Genomic DNA, 11988 nt, shown 5'->3' on the forward strand with positions numbered 1-11988 from the left:
AGATGTTATTTAGCTTTGTATTTCTAAATACTTGTATATTTGTATTTTGAGTTTGAACTACCTATGGAATATTGTCTTTTGTTTCTGAGTTATTGTTTCCTCATAATCTCATATTATCAAATTTGACAATTTATATTGGCTTTCTTGGCAATTTGATCATAATTAAGAAAAAGATACTGAAACAAAATTAAAACGGGTACAAGAGAAGCTCGTATAAAATTTCTTATAATTGTTTCTTTGTGTGATGCAAAGCATAAATGATAGCAAGAATACACAAAACTTGTCTACGCGAGTTATCTATCGAGGCTAATCGTAAAAACTATGAATAACTAGACAATAGATTACAAGTCACCTGTCATGATCTAAAAGGTTTTCGTGTATACTACTTCCGCGTCAATGGTGTATAGGAAATAAAGACTCATCTGTATGCAAAACATGATACGTATAGATGCTATTTTTGTACAACGTGTGACACAATCCAGTGTATCTGTAACAAGACATGAAAAAACAGTATTAGGGTTTTATATTATTTTATTTTTAAAACTAAAGTAATTGAGGTTAAACCCCGGATTTTAATCTCACAAAATTAAAATATAATATTGTTTTTCTTTTTCTTTAATACCTTGTAATTTCTAATATAAAACTTAATATATGGTCTTATTCGTTTTTTTTTATGTCAAATTATATTATGATTAGCAACTTTTCCATTAATTATATCTTATTAAAAGTATTGTGTTTCATATTTATGAGTTTTAAAAGGTACAAAAGTTTAAAAAATAAATACTTACAATGTTATTGTGAGGGGCTTTCCAATAAAATCCTTGAACTGCAATCACAACTAAGTTTGATGTAACAAGAATAAAAATGCTTAGAGAATGTTTCCCCATCCATTCCAATCCGAATGCCACACGTCTCCATCCGTAAACATCCACCTGTAATCATATGAATTAATAAAAAAACTATTTAAAGATTCTAGCACACAAAAATAAATAATAGCATGTGTCAATAATGGTACTTACTAGTAGATATAGTATACAAAATGTGATTCCTGGTGCTGCTGAGGTTACCAACATGTAACTAATTGTGTACAGAGATTTATTCAAAGGGATACCTAAGAAAAACCAGACACATGATAACAGTTTCATATATGCTCCTGCAAACTTATATCATATAGTTTTGTACTTTCATGATATTGGAAAATACATACCTAAGAGAGTAAGTATGGATCCAATAACCAGAAACAAAACTGACATGAATGACCAGTTGCAAAGTCGGTCTTTATGGCCCTGAAAAAACATGTTATACAACTCATCATATAAATTACTCATTTTTTTTACTTTTTAGGTCAAAGGTTGACCATACTGAAGTCGAATTATGAATTATGCACCTGTAATTCGGTCAAAATGTGACCGTACTGAAGTCCAATTATGCAGGCCACAGAAGCTGTTAAAGAACTGCATATCGACAATGCTAACTATATCATTTGCATTACAAGATTTAATAAAAATAATAAAGGTGCAAATGGATACTTTAATCGTAAAGTGATAACCTCTATTTATCCTTTAATCGCAAATGTCAAACTTGTTTATTTATTTCACCACGGTTTAGTTGCTGATTCATTTTGTATTTGTAATTAATTACCTTAAAATGCCTTCGGGTTCAAACGGGGCATAGCACCAAGAAGGTAAAGATTCTGAAAGTAGGCCGCCTTTAGGTATATTACATTCCTGTATACGTATTATATTATGCACAATATATATATCAAGAACCAGAACAAGGGGTGTAAATGATCCAAGCCGAGCTCGAGCTCCGCTCGTTTAGCTTACGAGAGCTTGCGCTGAGTTCATTTAACTTAGGGAGATCGATTTCGGCTTGTGAATAGTGTTTTTCAAGCTCGATCTCAGTTAGTTTAACTTATATGAGATCGAGCTTGGCTAGTGAGTATCTTTTTCAAGCTCGAGCTCAGCTTGTTTAAGTTACGAGTGCTTGAGTTCAGCTCGCTTAACTTATGAGAACTTGAGCTTGGCTCGTTTCGAGCTTTATTACTAAAGCTCAAGCCAAGCTCGTAAGTAGTTTTTTCAAGCTCGAACACGGCTTGTTTGTTATTAATTAACTAACTATTATACATTTTTAAATACTTTTTTATTTATATCTATAACTAAAAAATTATACATAGCATAATATATAGATTACTTGGTTTTATCCTAAATTTTAGAAAAATAATCATATAAATATATTTACCTTGTATAATATTCATTTATCAAACAAGCTTATTTTTAGGCTTGAGCTCATTTAAGCTCAGGTCAATTCGAGCTTTTAACGAGCCGGTCTCAAGTAGCACAAAAACAGCTTGGCTCGCTCACACGATCACAGCCCTAACCAGAGGTCCAGAATCCTTGCAGTAAAACGAATACCTTCATATTTCTGTAAACTGGCTTTTGATATAAATGATCAATGCCAAGAACAAATCGGTCTATCATTCCAGCAGCATTGCAAGCGGGCCCCAAATCACCTCTAACCGAACATGTTGCCTACACTCAACAACACAATATGCAAACATTAAACTATTTAATATGTTTTGTTCCTAAAGTAATAATCATAAAACAAGAAAAAGTTAAGAAGATGGTCATACGGTATGAATAGTGGTTCCATTTTGTGAAACTAAAGAAGAAAGTGAATAAAAGTCATTAAACTGCCAATCTGCAACATACAGGCCATATGTCAACCCGGTGTAGATGGCACACAAGAAAAACACAGCACTCCTACATCACAAACAGCAAATTTGTAACAATTTTGTAAACTATTGGACTAAAGTTGTAACTTTAGAGACTTGTAAAAGATGTAATATGGGTACACTACAGGTACTATCTGTGTAATTAATTCTGAATTGATCACATACTGTCAACTATTTCACTAGTTGTTTAATAAACAGGTCGTGTTCGGGATGACCTGATTAATCCGTTTACTTAACCTACTCGACCCTTCAACCCTTTTAAAACTAAAATAGCAATAATATATATATATATATATATATATATATGGTCAACCTGCCAACCCGTTTAAAATTAGGATAGAAAATAAAATGTTTTTTTTATAAGTCAGCGACTAATTCATTTTACGACTTGTTTAAACCATTTACATCTTGATTACAACATGTCAACCCGTTTACAACTAGAACAAAAAAGTATTTTTATAAGGCCAACCTCCAACTTCTTTAAGACTCGTTTAAATCATTCACACTTTGATTACAACACGCCAACCCGTTTGATACGAATAAATACATGGGTTATGATCGGTTCATCAATTCAACCCGCCAATCGACACCCCTATGTAAAACCATGATTCTTTTGGACGAATGTCTTTAAACACATACAGTGGAAAATTATATCATGTGTTCTTACCAATGCCAAATATAATTCCTTAAAAATGCATCCTTTTTCCAGGCTTGACAAGGAAGCCATATTTCACACAGTGCTGCAACAATGTATCCAATTGCTATCCTCTTGAAATGATCACGATAATTTAAAAAAAATCAGAACAGGGAAACAAAGGTTCCGGTTACTGTGCGATATAGGAATTATATAAATTTAACAAGTGATTGCATTAGCATTTGCATGATGATAGGATATTGCAGCATTTTAAAGCATTAACTGGTCCAAATGAACCGCACCTGTAGGATTCCTAACACGCGTATTGTTTCAATATCAACCCCATATGTTAAAGAGGTAATCCCGTGTAAATAACCACCTGAAGAACATCACGGGTGATTAGAAGTTTAGAACATTTAGATATGTCTCTGTAATAATTTTATATAAACAAGATGAGAATAAGTTTACCTTGAAGGAAAACACCAAGAATAAAAAGTTTCAGTGCTCTAACTATTGCTTTCCATGTGGCTTCATATCGGTTTTGAACTCTCTGTAATATGTTAAGTCAATAAGTCGGGTGCGAGTTGACATCTATGGAGTTAGATATATATTGATCATAAAATTAAAATCTTATATACATAATTTGTTTACCTTGTATACAATTGCAAGTGATACTCCGGCAGCAAAAAGAAACATAGGCATCACAAAATCTGCTAAATGTAGACCGTTCCATGGGGCGTGACATATGATAGGTAAACTAGAGCCAGCATAATCCACAAGCACCATAAGCTGAAAAAATATAGCACTATCTTAATATATCACTGGAATGTCATATAGCAAGGTAATATCTACAGTGGATTTAGTCATTTACTTTCAATTCTAACCTATCTATAACAAATTTAAAGAGAATTTAATGCATTCTCTTTGTAAAAAGATGTGATATTCATATAACAATTTTATCATTCAGAAATAAAACTTTTTCTTTAAATAATTCTTTTATATTCTTTGTCCTTCCTCTTAGCCGCACGTTGTATATGCTAATAAATGCATCAAATATACAAACATGATACAAAAATGGAGCAAAAGTGAGTTCATTTTGGTGATTAGTATCAACTAAAATGAGTTCATTTTTTGTTGTTTGCCAATTTTATCATCATGTTTTCAATTTCTTGTCATTCCAGTCCAGTTCACGAGCTCCGTTAATTATTTCTTTTAAATTAAAGTAGCATTACTAAAATTTAACGTAAAATTACAAATATACCCTTAATAAAAGAATATAAATTTACAGAGTAAGGGGGTGTTTGGCCTAGCTTTTATTTTTAAGCTTATGCTTATATATAAAATTAGCTTATAGCTTTTTTCTATTGTTTGATAAGTTTTTTTTAAGTGTTTGGATTAGCTTATTTTCTACAAGCTAATTATGTGTCTTAATAAGTTGTTAAATCCAACATTCTTTAATTTGTTAGAGTAATAATTACTAATCCACTACTATTTAAGGACAAATGAGTAATTTACACCCATAAACAAATAAGCTTATATCAAATAAGCTAAAAAACCATGTTCAAATAAGCTTCTTAAAATGAGCTTATATAAGCTAATAAGCATAAGCTTAAAAAGCTAAGCCAAACACCAATTAAGCTTATTTTGTAAAAAAAAAAAGCTAAAAAAGCTATAAGCTTGGTTAAAAAAGCTAGGCCAAACACCCCCTAAATTGACACATGACGATGGTGACAATTTACTCTTAATTAAACGTGCATGGTAATTTTTCTGCCCCTAAGAGTCAAAGTTTTGTTTTTAGTAGCATCAGGTTTGCTATTCAAAAGAAGGTTACGGCGCACACTTTACTGTAATTGTTACTAGCTTGTAAGAAATAAAAATACAAATAAAAAAATTGAGCTTTATTATATCAACCAAACACAAATTAACTAATTAAAATATATATATATATATGCATGCAACTTTACTAAATCAAATACTCAAAACAACAAAACCTAAATCTATCATAATAATTCAAATTACGCGCATCTGATCTGATAGACAATAAACCAAATTACATCCAACCAATCGATCAATTCACAAAGATGCAATAATAATAAAAGGGTTACTTACGAAGATAGAAAGACCGCGAAAAACATCGAGTGAAGCGATTCTACGATTACTGTTCTTGTCACCGACGATCTGTTGTGATTCTTCGTCGGACAGCAATGGCTGAACCTCTGCTGTTTTGCGTCTGAGATTTAGAGAAGAAGAAGAAGAGTTTGAACAAATGGATGACATTTGGAGGATTAATATTATTTGACGGATTACTTGATGACAAATTCAATTGGTGTCGTGATATAGTTGAGACGGAGTGAGGGGTATTATTATGGTTTATATCAAGTACGAAATGAAGGATGTGTTTGTGTTCCTGGCTGGACCAACTATGAGTCGACATATCAAGTTGATGGGCCCCATAAAACGGGATAATAGTAATAATATTTTTTACTCCGTAATTTGGAGAGACATTTGACCCACTCTGTTCAAATTATGTTGTTTTAATCGGGTTCACGCTGACTTTAAAGTTTGGCTTTAGCTTTACTCCTGAAAATTTTACCGCCGGCTATCAATTGACAGTTGTTGTGCCAGCATAAGAGTAGAAGTCTCTGACGTAACACACGGTGGACTAAAACTCGGGTTATCTCGGGATTCAAACTAACAACTTCGCGTGAGGCCTAGCTCAAATCATTTATAGTTAATACTCACGCAAAATGCTATAAGTGATGATCAAACTTGAATCTTCACTGAAGAACTCACGTCTTATGTCACTATGCCATAAGTAAGGGTAATAATAATAATAATAATAATAATAATAATAATAATAAAATGGTTGGGTTTTTCTTTTTATCGATATGGAATCGATTCAGTTTTAAAACTTTTTAACTGAAACGGATAACGAAAGATTTCCAAATGATAAGTTAAGCTGTCAATTTTGGTTTGGTTTGTTTCGAATTTGTGAATATATATTATATTATTGTTTAGAGTTGGGATATATTGCTATTTTAAGACAAAAATACATAATTTAAGTTTGTTTTCACTTTTTTTTTTCTTTTGTATGAGGATAATGAAATGAACAAAAATAATGTAATGGATCATTACTTTTTTAGTGTTTTGTTTGGTTATCATAATGAAATTCATTATTATTTTGTGTTATTTGATAGGTAGGATAAGATGAATGAATAAAATAAATTTGATGGTGAGTGGCGGTAGATGGGGTAGTGGTGGCAGGCATCAGTTAGCAGTGTTGGGCGGTGATGGTGGCAGCAGCGTGCGGAGTAAGTGGTCAGTGGTGGGAGGGTACTAGAAGTGATTTAGGGTGAAAGAAAATGAAATGTAAAAATAAGAGAGGTGGGTGGAATAAATGTGGGATTTCTTCATTTTTCCTTGTATCAATAATTTAATCAAAATGTAATTATCTGACGAAGAAAATGTATGTCATGCCTAGAGTGAATGAATTTTGAGTGTTGTAAATAGAATAGAATGAAACAAAATGTAAAGAATGTTTTATATTTTGTTTTATTTTAGTAAGTGATCGGGTACCAAATCTACTTTGAAACAATATCACAAGCTACCATATCAAACATCGAATTCAAAGTTTCTTGAAAGTCTCAACTCTCAAGTAGTGTGAAATCCTAAATTGATCGTGAATCCCCACATAAACTTACGAGACATGACAATAAATTTTATATATGGTTAACAAGTTTAAAATATGTCACATGTAGCCTTAATTCATTTTGTTTTTGTATATTAGTGTAAATATATGGGTTTAAAGATTTGTGGAGGTAAGACACCAGACACACCATATAAACAATAAGTTTTCCGTAAGGCGGAAGAAGACCTCATGGGAAGGCATAGATCTGCCACGGGAAAAATACTTGGCACTTGAGATAACAATCACAACGGAAAACTCATCATGAGAAAACATGGATAAACACATGGCAAAGAACTACGGGTCAATAATCCTGGCAATGGTACGAACGCATGATGGACCAATAAGGATAGGCCAACGACGTACCCGCCCAAGAGGAAAAAATCCTATACGCTAGACAGTCAAACCAATCAGAAACGAGTATCATGCACAACGATGAGAATAGAATGTTCCATTGAGGCACACAGCTGACCAAACCCTTCTCCCTTTATTCGGCTATAGCCTATAAATACAAGGTGAGGTTCAACGGTAAAATGATTCACTATCTCACTTTCCAATACACATATTCACTACAACCATGTTGATTCTCATGCCGGATGGTGGTTACGAGAAAACCCCCTATTCCCCCTTCTCGTAACGAGCTCACGGTGTTCAGTTTTGCAGGTCATCACTGTCAGGACTCACAACCGTTAATAGTAATAACACCAGGAAATGTTAAGCTGAGCCTGTTAAGTGACAGTTAGATATCAATCCATCTTTAGACGAGATATTAGGTTAAATTTGATAAGGTTTAACTTAGTGTTTCTTTAAACTTGTAATAGATACAGTCTTAAGTCTAGTACAAGCTAAAATCACACTACTCGAGGAGGAAGTATCTATCTATAAAACGAAAAAGCACTTGGAATAAGTGCCTCTCATGGAATAATGTTATGGACAAACGCCTTAGTCATACCATCCATCTAGAGAGGTTAATTTTTTAGAATAAAAGAAAATACTTTTTAATGACATTAGCAATTTATCGTTTTGGTGGAATATTAGTAGTAGAGATACTAAGTTCATGACTACTTGGCCCAAATAGATTAGCAAACTTTTTTTTTTATTATGTGATTAACTCTTGTTTCAGTTCAAACTTTTTGTTAATTTTTATTTTATTGATGTCTGTTAAAAAAAAACTAGAACAAAAGAAGTGACCTCGCCTACAAAGAATATTTTGTCGACCTTATTAATATAATCAAAATACAACTAGCTATACATGACAAGGTATCAACGGGCTAGATAATATGAGTTGATGAGTGAGTGAGATACACTAAATTTGAAACATGTGAGTCAAAAGAACGTTTTTTTTAACAAACCAGATATTATGAAGTCGACTACTAACAAAATACTTAACCCAAGTATGCACCGCATTTACTTATTACAAATTAAAGCGTTTATTGATGTTACTTTTAATCTTTATATATTAATGATAAAAAAAATAAAAATAAGAAACAATTTTTAGAATGTTGGATCAATCCTAGGGGGTGGGGTGCCTTCCACGTATCCACTAGAGACTAGTGAGTTTAATTGACGTTTTCTTTTAATAGATCTTATCACTTTTACTTAACTTTGGTTAAAACTTAAGCAATCACATCTCATTTCCTTTTTTCTTCACTTTTTAAAATAGCATTGTATTATAATAAGCAAAGAATCCCAACAAGCAATCAGACTATATGTAGTGGCAAACAATTAAGCTGTGTAGTGGGTTCATGCCTACGTCCATTTTAGCCAAATGAGGTGTTAAACACCGCCTCGAATGGGCGCCAGAAGACATAGGTGGACTCTTTTGTTTATTCAAATAAACATTTATACCTTTTTAAAAAAAGAATTGAGTTATTATTTTATACTCAAACCTAATCTATAATCATTCTTACCCACAAAATTCATCTTTTTAACATTCATTTTCAAACGGCACTAGACTATCAATCAACTTTTTAATCATCAATCCTTGAACGGTTAAACCCAAACACCCTCTCTTCCCAAAACCTTCAACCGGATGACCCAACCCAACCAATCCATTGAATAACCACTTGTCTAGAAAACAAAAAAATCGTCGAGTTATTGTGTTGTATCAATCCGCTTCAGATTCGCGTTCTCACATCAATTATAATGGCATGGATGGCGAGTTTGATCTCCAGGTGGAACCGATTCGTATGATCTCGAGAAATAGAAGCAAAGTGAAAAACAAATCATCCAACCTGTGGCCATCGCATGGTGATCAGCGGGGTTCTGCCTTATGGCTTTCATCATGGGGTGTCCTAGCCTAGGTGGTATAAAATACTCACATCCTTTGTTTATATACTTTGCTTTGATTTAGGCTTAAGCACACACCCGGTTATGTCTTCTACTTTTGAGCTTTAAACGAGTCTGTCTTGAGTAGCTAATGAAAATTTTAACTTTAGACAATCCTGTCTCGAATAGCTGAAGACCTCATAGCAAAACTCATACTCACACAGCACCACCATAACGGCAGATGATGTCCTTTTTCATCACAATACAAAGAGCCTAACTAAAACAATTATCAGACCAATCAAATACCAAGTGCAAGCAAAACAACGAGATAGTAAAAAGAGTTGCAATTAAAACCATCAGCAGTTCAAAACATTTGTTTGTAACATCCAAACATCTTAGAACAAAATGCATACCATAATAAACCCGAAAATGTACCCAACCACATAACGGATGTTCATAGATCTTATAATACAAGTGTGACACCCACAAACAAACACTACCACGCAACTGACAATTTAAACCTTGATAAATTACTCAAAAAGCCCTACTTGCGGTGCGCGCATATAACGTATATATGTGTGAACCCTCGGGTGGGCAAAAGTGAAATTGCACTAATTTTGACGTTATTTTACTAATCTCGTGAAAATAACGTTAAAAGTGGCGGAAGGTTAATCAGGCATCATGTAGTGGCGTTGATAGGTGAAAAACAAGGGTACATGCACCAATCGGCCGGTGTGCCAATGGCTGAGTGTTATGTGCCTTATGTCTAAGGCTTGATACAAAACTACTTTCGAGCCGGGGGTCTCACCGGAAGTAGCCTCTCTATTCCTATGGGGTAGAGGTAAGGCTGTCTACATCTTACCCTCCTCAGACCCTACTATAGCTTTGCTATTGGTGGGATATACTGAGTACGATGATGATGATGATAAATTACTCAAAAGCCCATGCATTCTCCCTGCGCACCTCTTCCTCCTCTTCCGGTGTGAAATCATTCTTGATGTTAAAGATCTTGTGTATCTCTTCGGGTGTCTTACCCTTGATCATATCAGCAACCGTTTGGCAGGTAAGATCCAACAGACTCTTGATGTTAAGGTAGTTAGCTGCCTGGAAAAAGGAACAGAAAACCTTTTTCTATCATATATGTTCATAAACCATCACATGATTGTAAAAATATAGTTTACAAAACAATTTGGTACATCTTTAATACACAAACAGGTAACAATTTAAAAATGAAACTTTTATGATATTTTAATCATATATTCATAGACCAAATCAAGAATATAAACATATGGTTACAAAAAAAATTGGTGCATCCTTAATACATACAAACAAGTAACGATTCAAGAATGTAAACATACACATACAAGCAATTTGTTACGTCTTTAAAACACTTGTGCAAGTAACAATTAAAGAATCAATCTTTTGTGGTCTTTTGATTAAAAAGATCTCCCCTACAACACTCTCAAACGCGATTCAATTTATGCCAGCCAAACTTTAACAACATACAAAAGGTTTAACTGCTTTAAACAAACCAAAAACTGCACATAATCAAGTATTTAACAATAATAATAATCCAATTAGCAATAAAACAAAAACCTTATTAGCCACAACATCATACTATGAGATGCACAAATATAAACATTACGCCATTAAACAAATCCCTAAATTTATCCCGTATCCCAAAAATAATTAAAAAGATAACCAAAATTAAGTCACGGGTATACACATTAAAACTTAAAACAAACAATAATTAATAATGAACCCCAAAAGTAACAATTAAAGAATAAAATTTTTGTGGATTTTTTAATCGTACTCATAAACCAAATCAAATTAAACATAACAAATTGGAGAAAATCTTAAACCAAAGGTTTAAGATTCGTGAACAAAGGTTCGATTCGTGAACAAAACAAATTAAACATAACAAATTGGAGAAAATCTTATTGAAAAAACGCACCTCAGTAAGATGAAGAAGAACCGACTGATCCACATCCATAAAGTCCGCATCAAACGATTTAAGATCAACGTTATCCGATGCTTCTACATGCTTCTTACAGTACTCAATAACTTTTGAAGGTGTGTTGCCAGTGACCTGAGGAAGATCAATGGTGGCATCAGCACCACCATTTTCGATCATCTGTTTGATCGTTAGAGACTTCATCGCCACCGCCAGATCAACCTCGAATGTATCACCATCTGAACTCCTGAGCACGATGGTGTTTGAGGACGACATCACCAAATGAATTAATTTAGTTTAGGAGGAAACCCTAATTAATCGGACACCCTAAGTTTGTTGGATGCGGTATATTTATAGTGAAGATGATATTGTTTAATTTGGGCCCCTTAGCTTTGTTTGAACTGTCAAGACTTGCCAAAAACTTATAAATAAAATGTGGTATTATTTATAATAAGGTATTTAAATGATAGATTAGAAAAGAGAATTTCAGGAATCGTATAAATGTTTGTATCTATTGATTTAACCATGATATTTAAGACAACCAAAATGTTGAAAAGTGATATGTGTTCCTATTTACCCGTCCCTCGTTGTTTGAATTTTAAAAAATGCCAGTTGGCTATTAATGTTATCAAAAGTCTAAGTCTTTAGTTTTGTTTACGTTATTCAATTGTAACTGATTCTCTATATTAGATAATCAGTAGTTTCCTTTTTGA

At 33.2% G+C, this 11988-nt stretch overlaps 2 protein-coding genes across 2 annotated transcripts; both read right to left on the bottom strand.

The window, feature by feature from the left end:
- Positions 1 to 275: 275 nt before the first annotated feature.
- LOC143563194 (uncharacterized) lies at positions 276 to 5657 on the bottom strand. The gene is made up of 13 exons (XM_077050818.1): positions 5478 to 5657; positions 4020 to 4157; positions 3837 to 3918; positions 3671 to 3747; positions 3402 to 3502; positions 2633 to 2762; positions 2415 to 2531; positions 1642 to 1727; positions 1388 to 1454; positions 1208 to 1286; positions 1020 to 1111; positions 789 to 932; positions 276 to 487 (listed from the first exon to the last, which is right to left on the bottom strand). The coding sequence occupies exons 1-13, from the start codon at positions 5643 to 5645 to the stop codon at positions 452 to 454; spliced, it is 1317 nt and encodes a 438-aa protein (XP_076906933.1). The 5' UTR covers positions 5646 to 5657; the 3' UTR covers positions 276 to 451.
- Positions 5658 to 10249: 4592 nt separating this feature from the next.
- On the bottom strand, positions 10250 to 11551 carry LOC143563292 (SKP1-like protein 1A). The gene is made up of 2 exons (XM_077050886.1): positions 11276 to 11551; positions 10250 to 10425 (listed from the first exon to the last, which is right to left on the bottom strand). Exons 1-2 carry the CDS (start codon positions 11549 to 11551, stop codon positions 10252 to 10254), a joined length of 450 nt encoding a protein of 149 aa, XP_076907001.1. The 3' UTR covers positions 10250 to 10251.
- Between the last annotated feature and the right edge of the window lie 437 nt (positions 11552 to 11988).

The sequence above is a fragment of the Bidens hawaiensis genome, unplaced genomic scaffold (assembly GCF_021521415.1).
Source record: "Bidens hawaiensis isolate Kalapana, Puna unplaced genomic scaffold, B.hawaiensis_p1.1 tig00000097_1, whole genome shotgun sequence".
In the NCBI taxonomy this organism is placed as follows: domain Eukaryota; kingdom Viridiplantae; phylum Streptophyta; class Magnoliopsida; order Asterales; family Asteraceae; genus Bidens; species Bidens hawaiensis.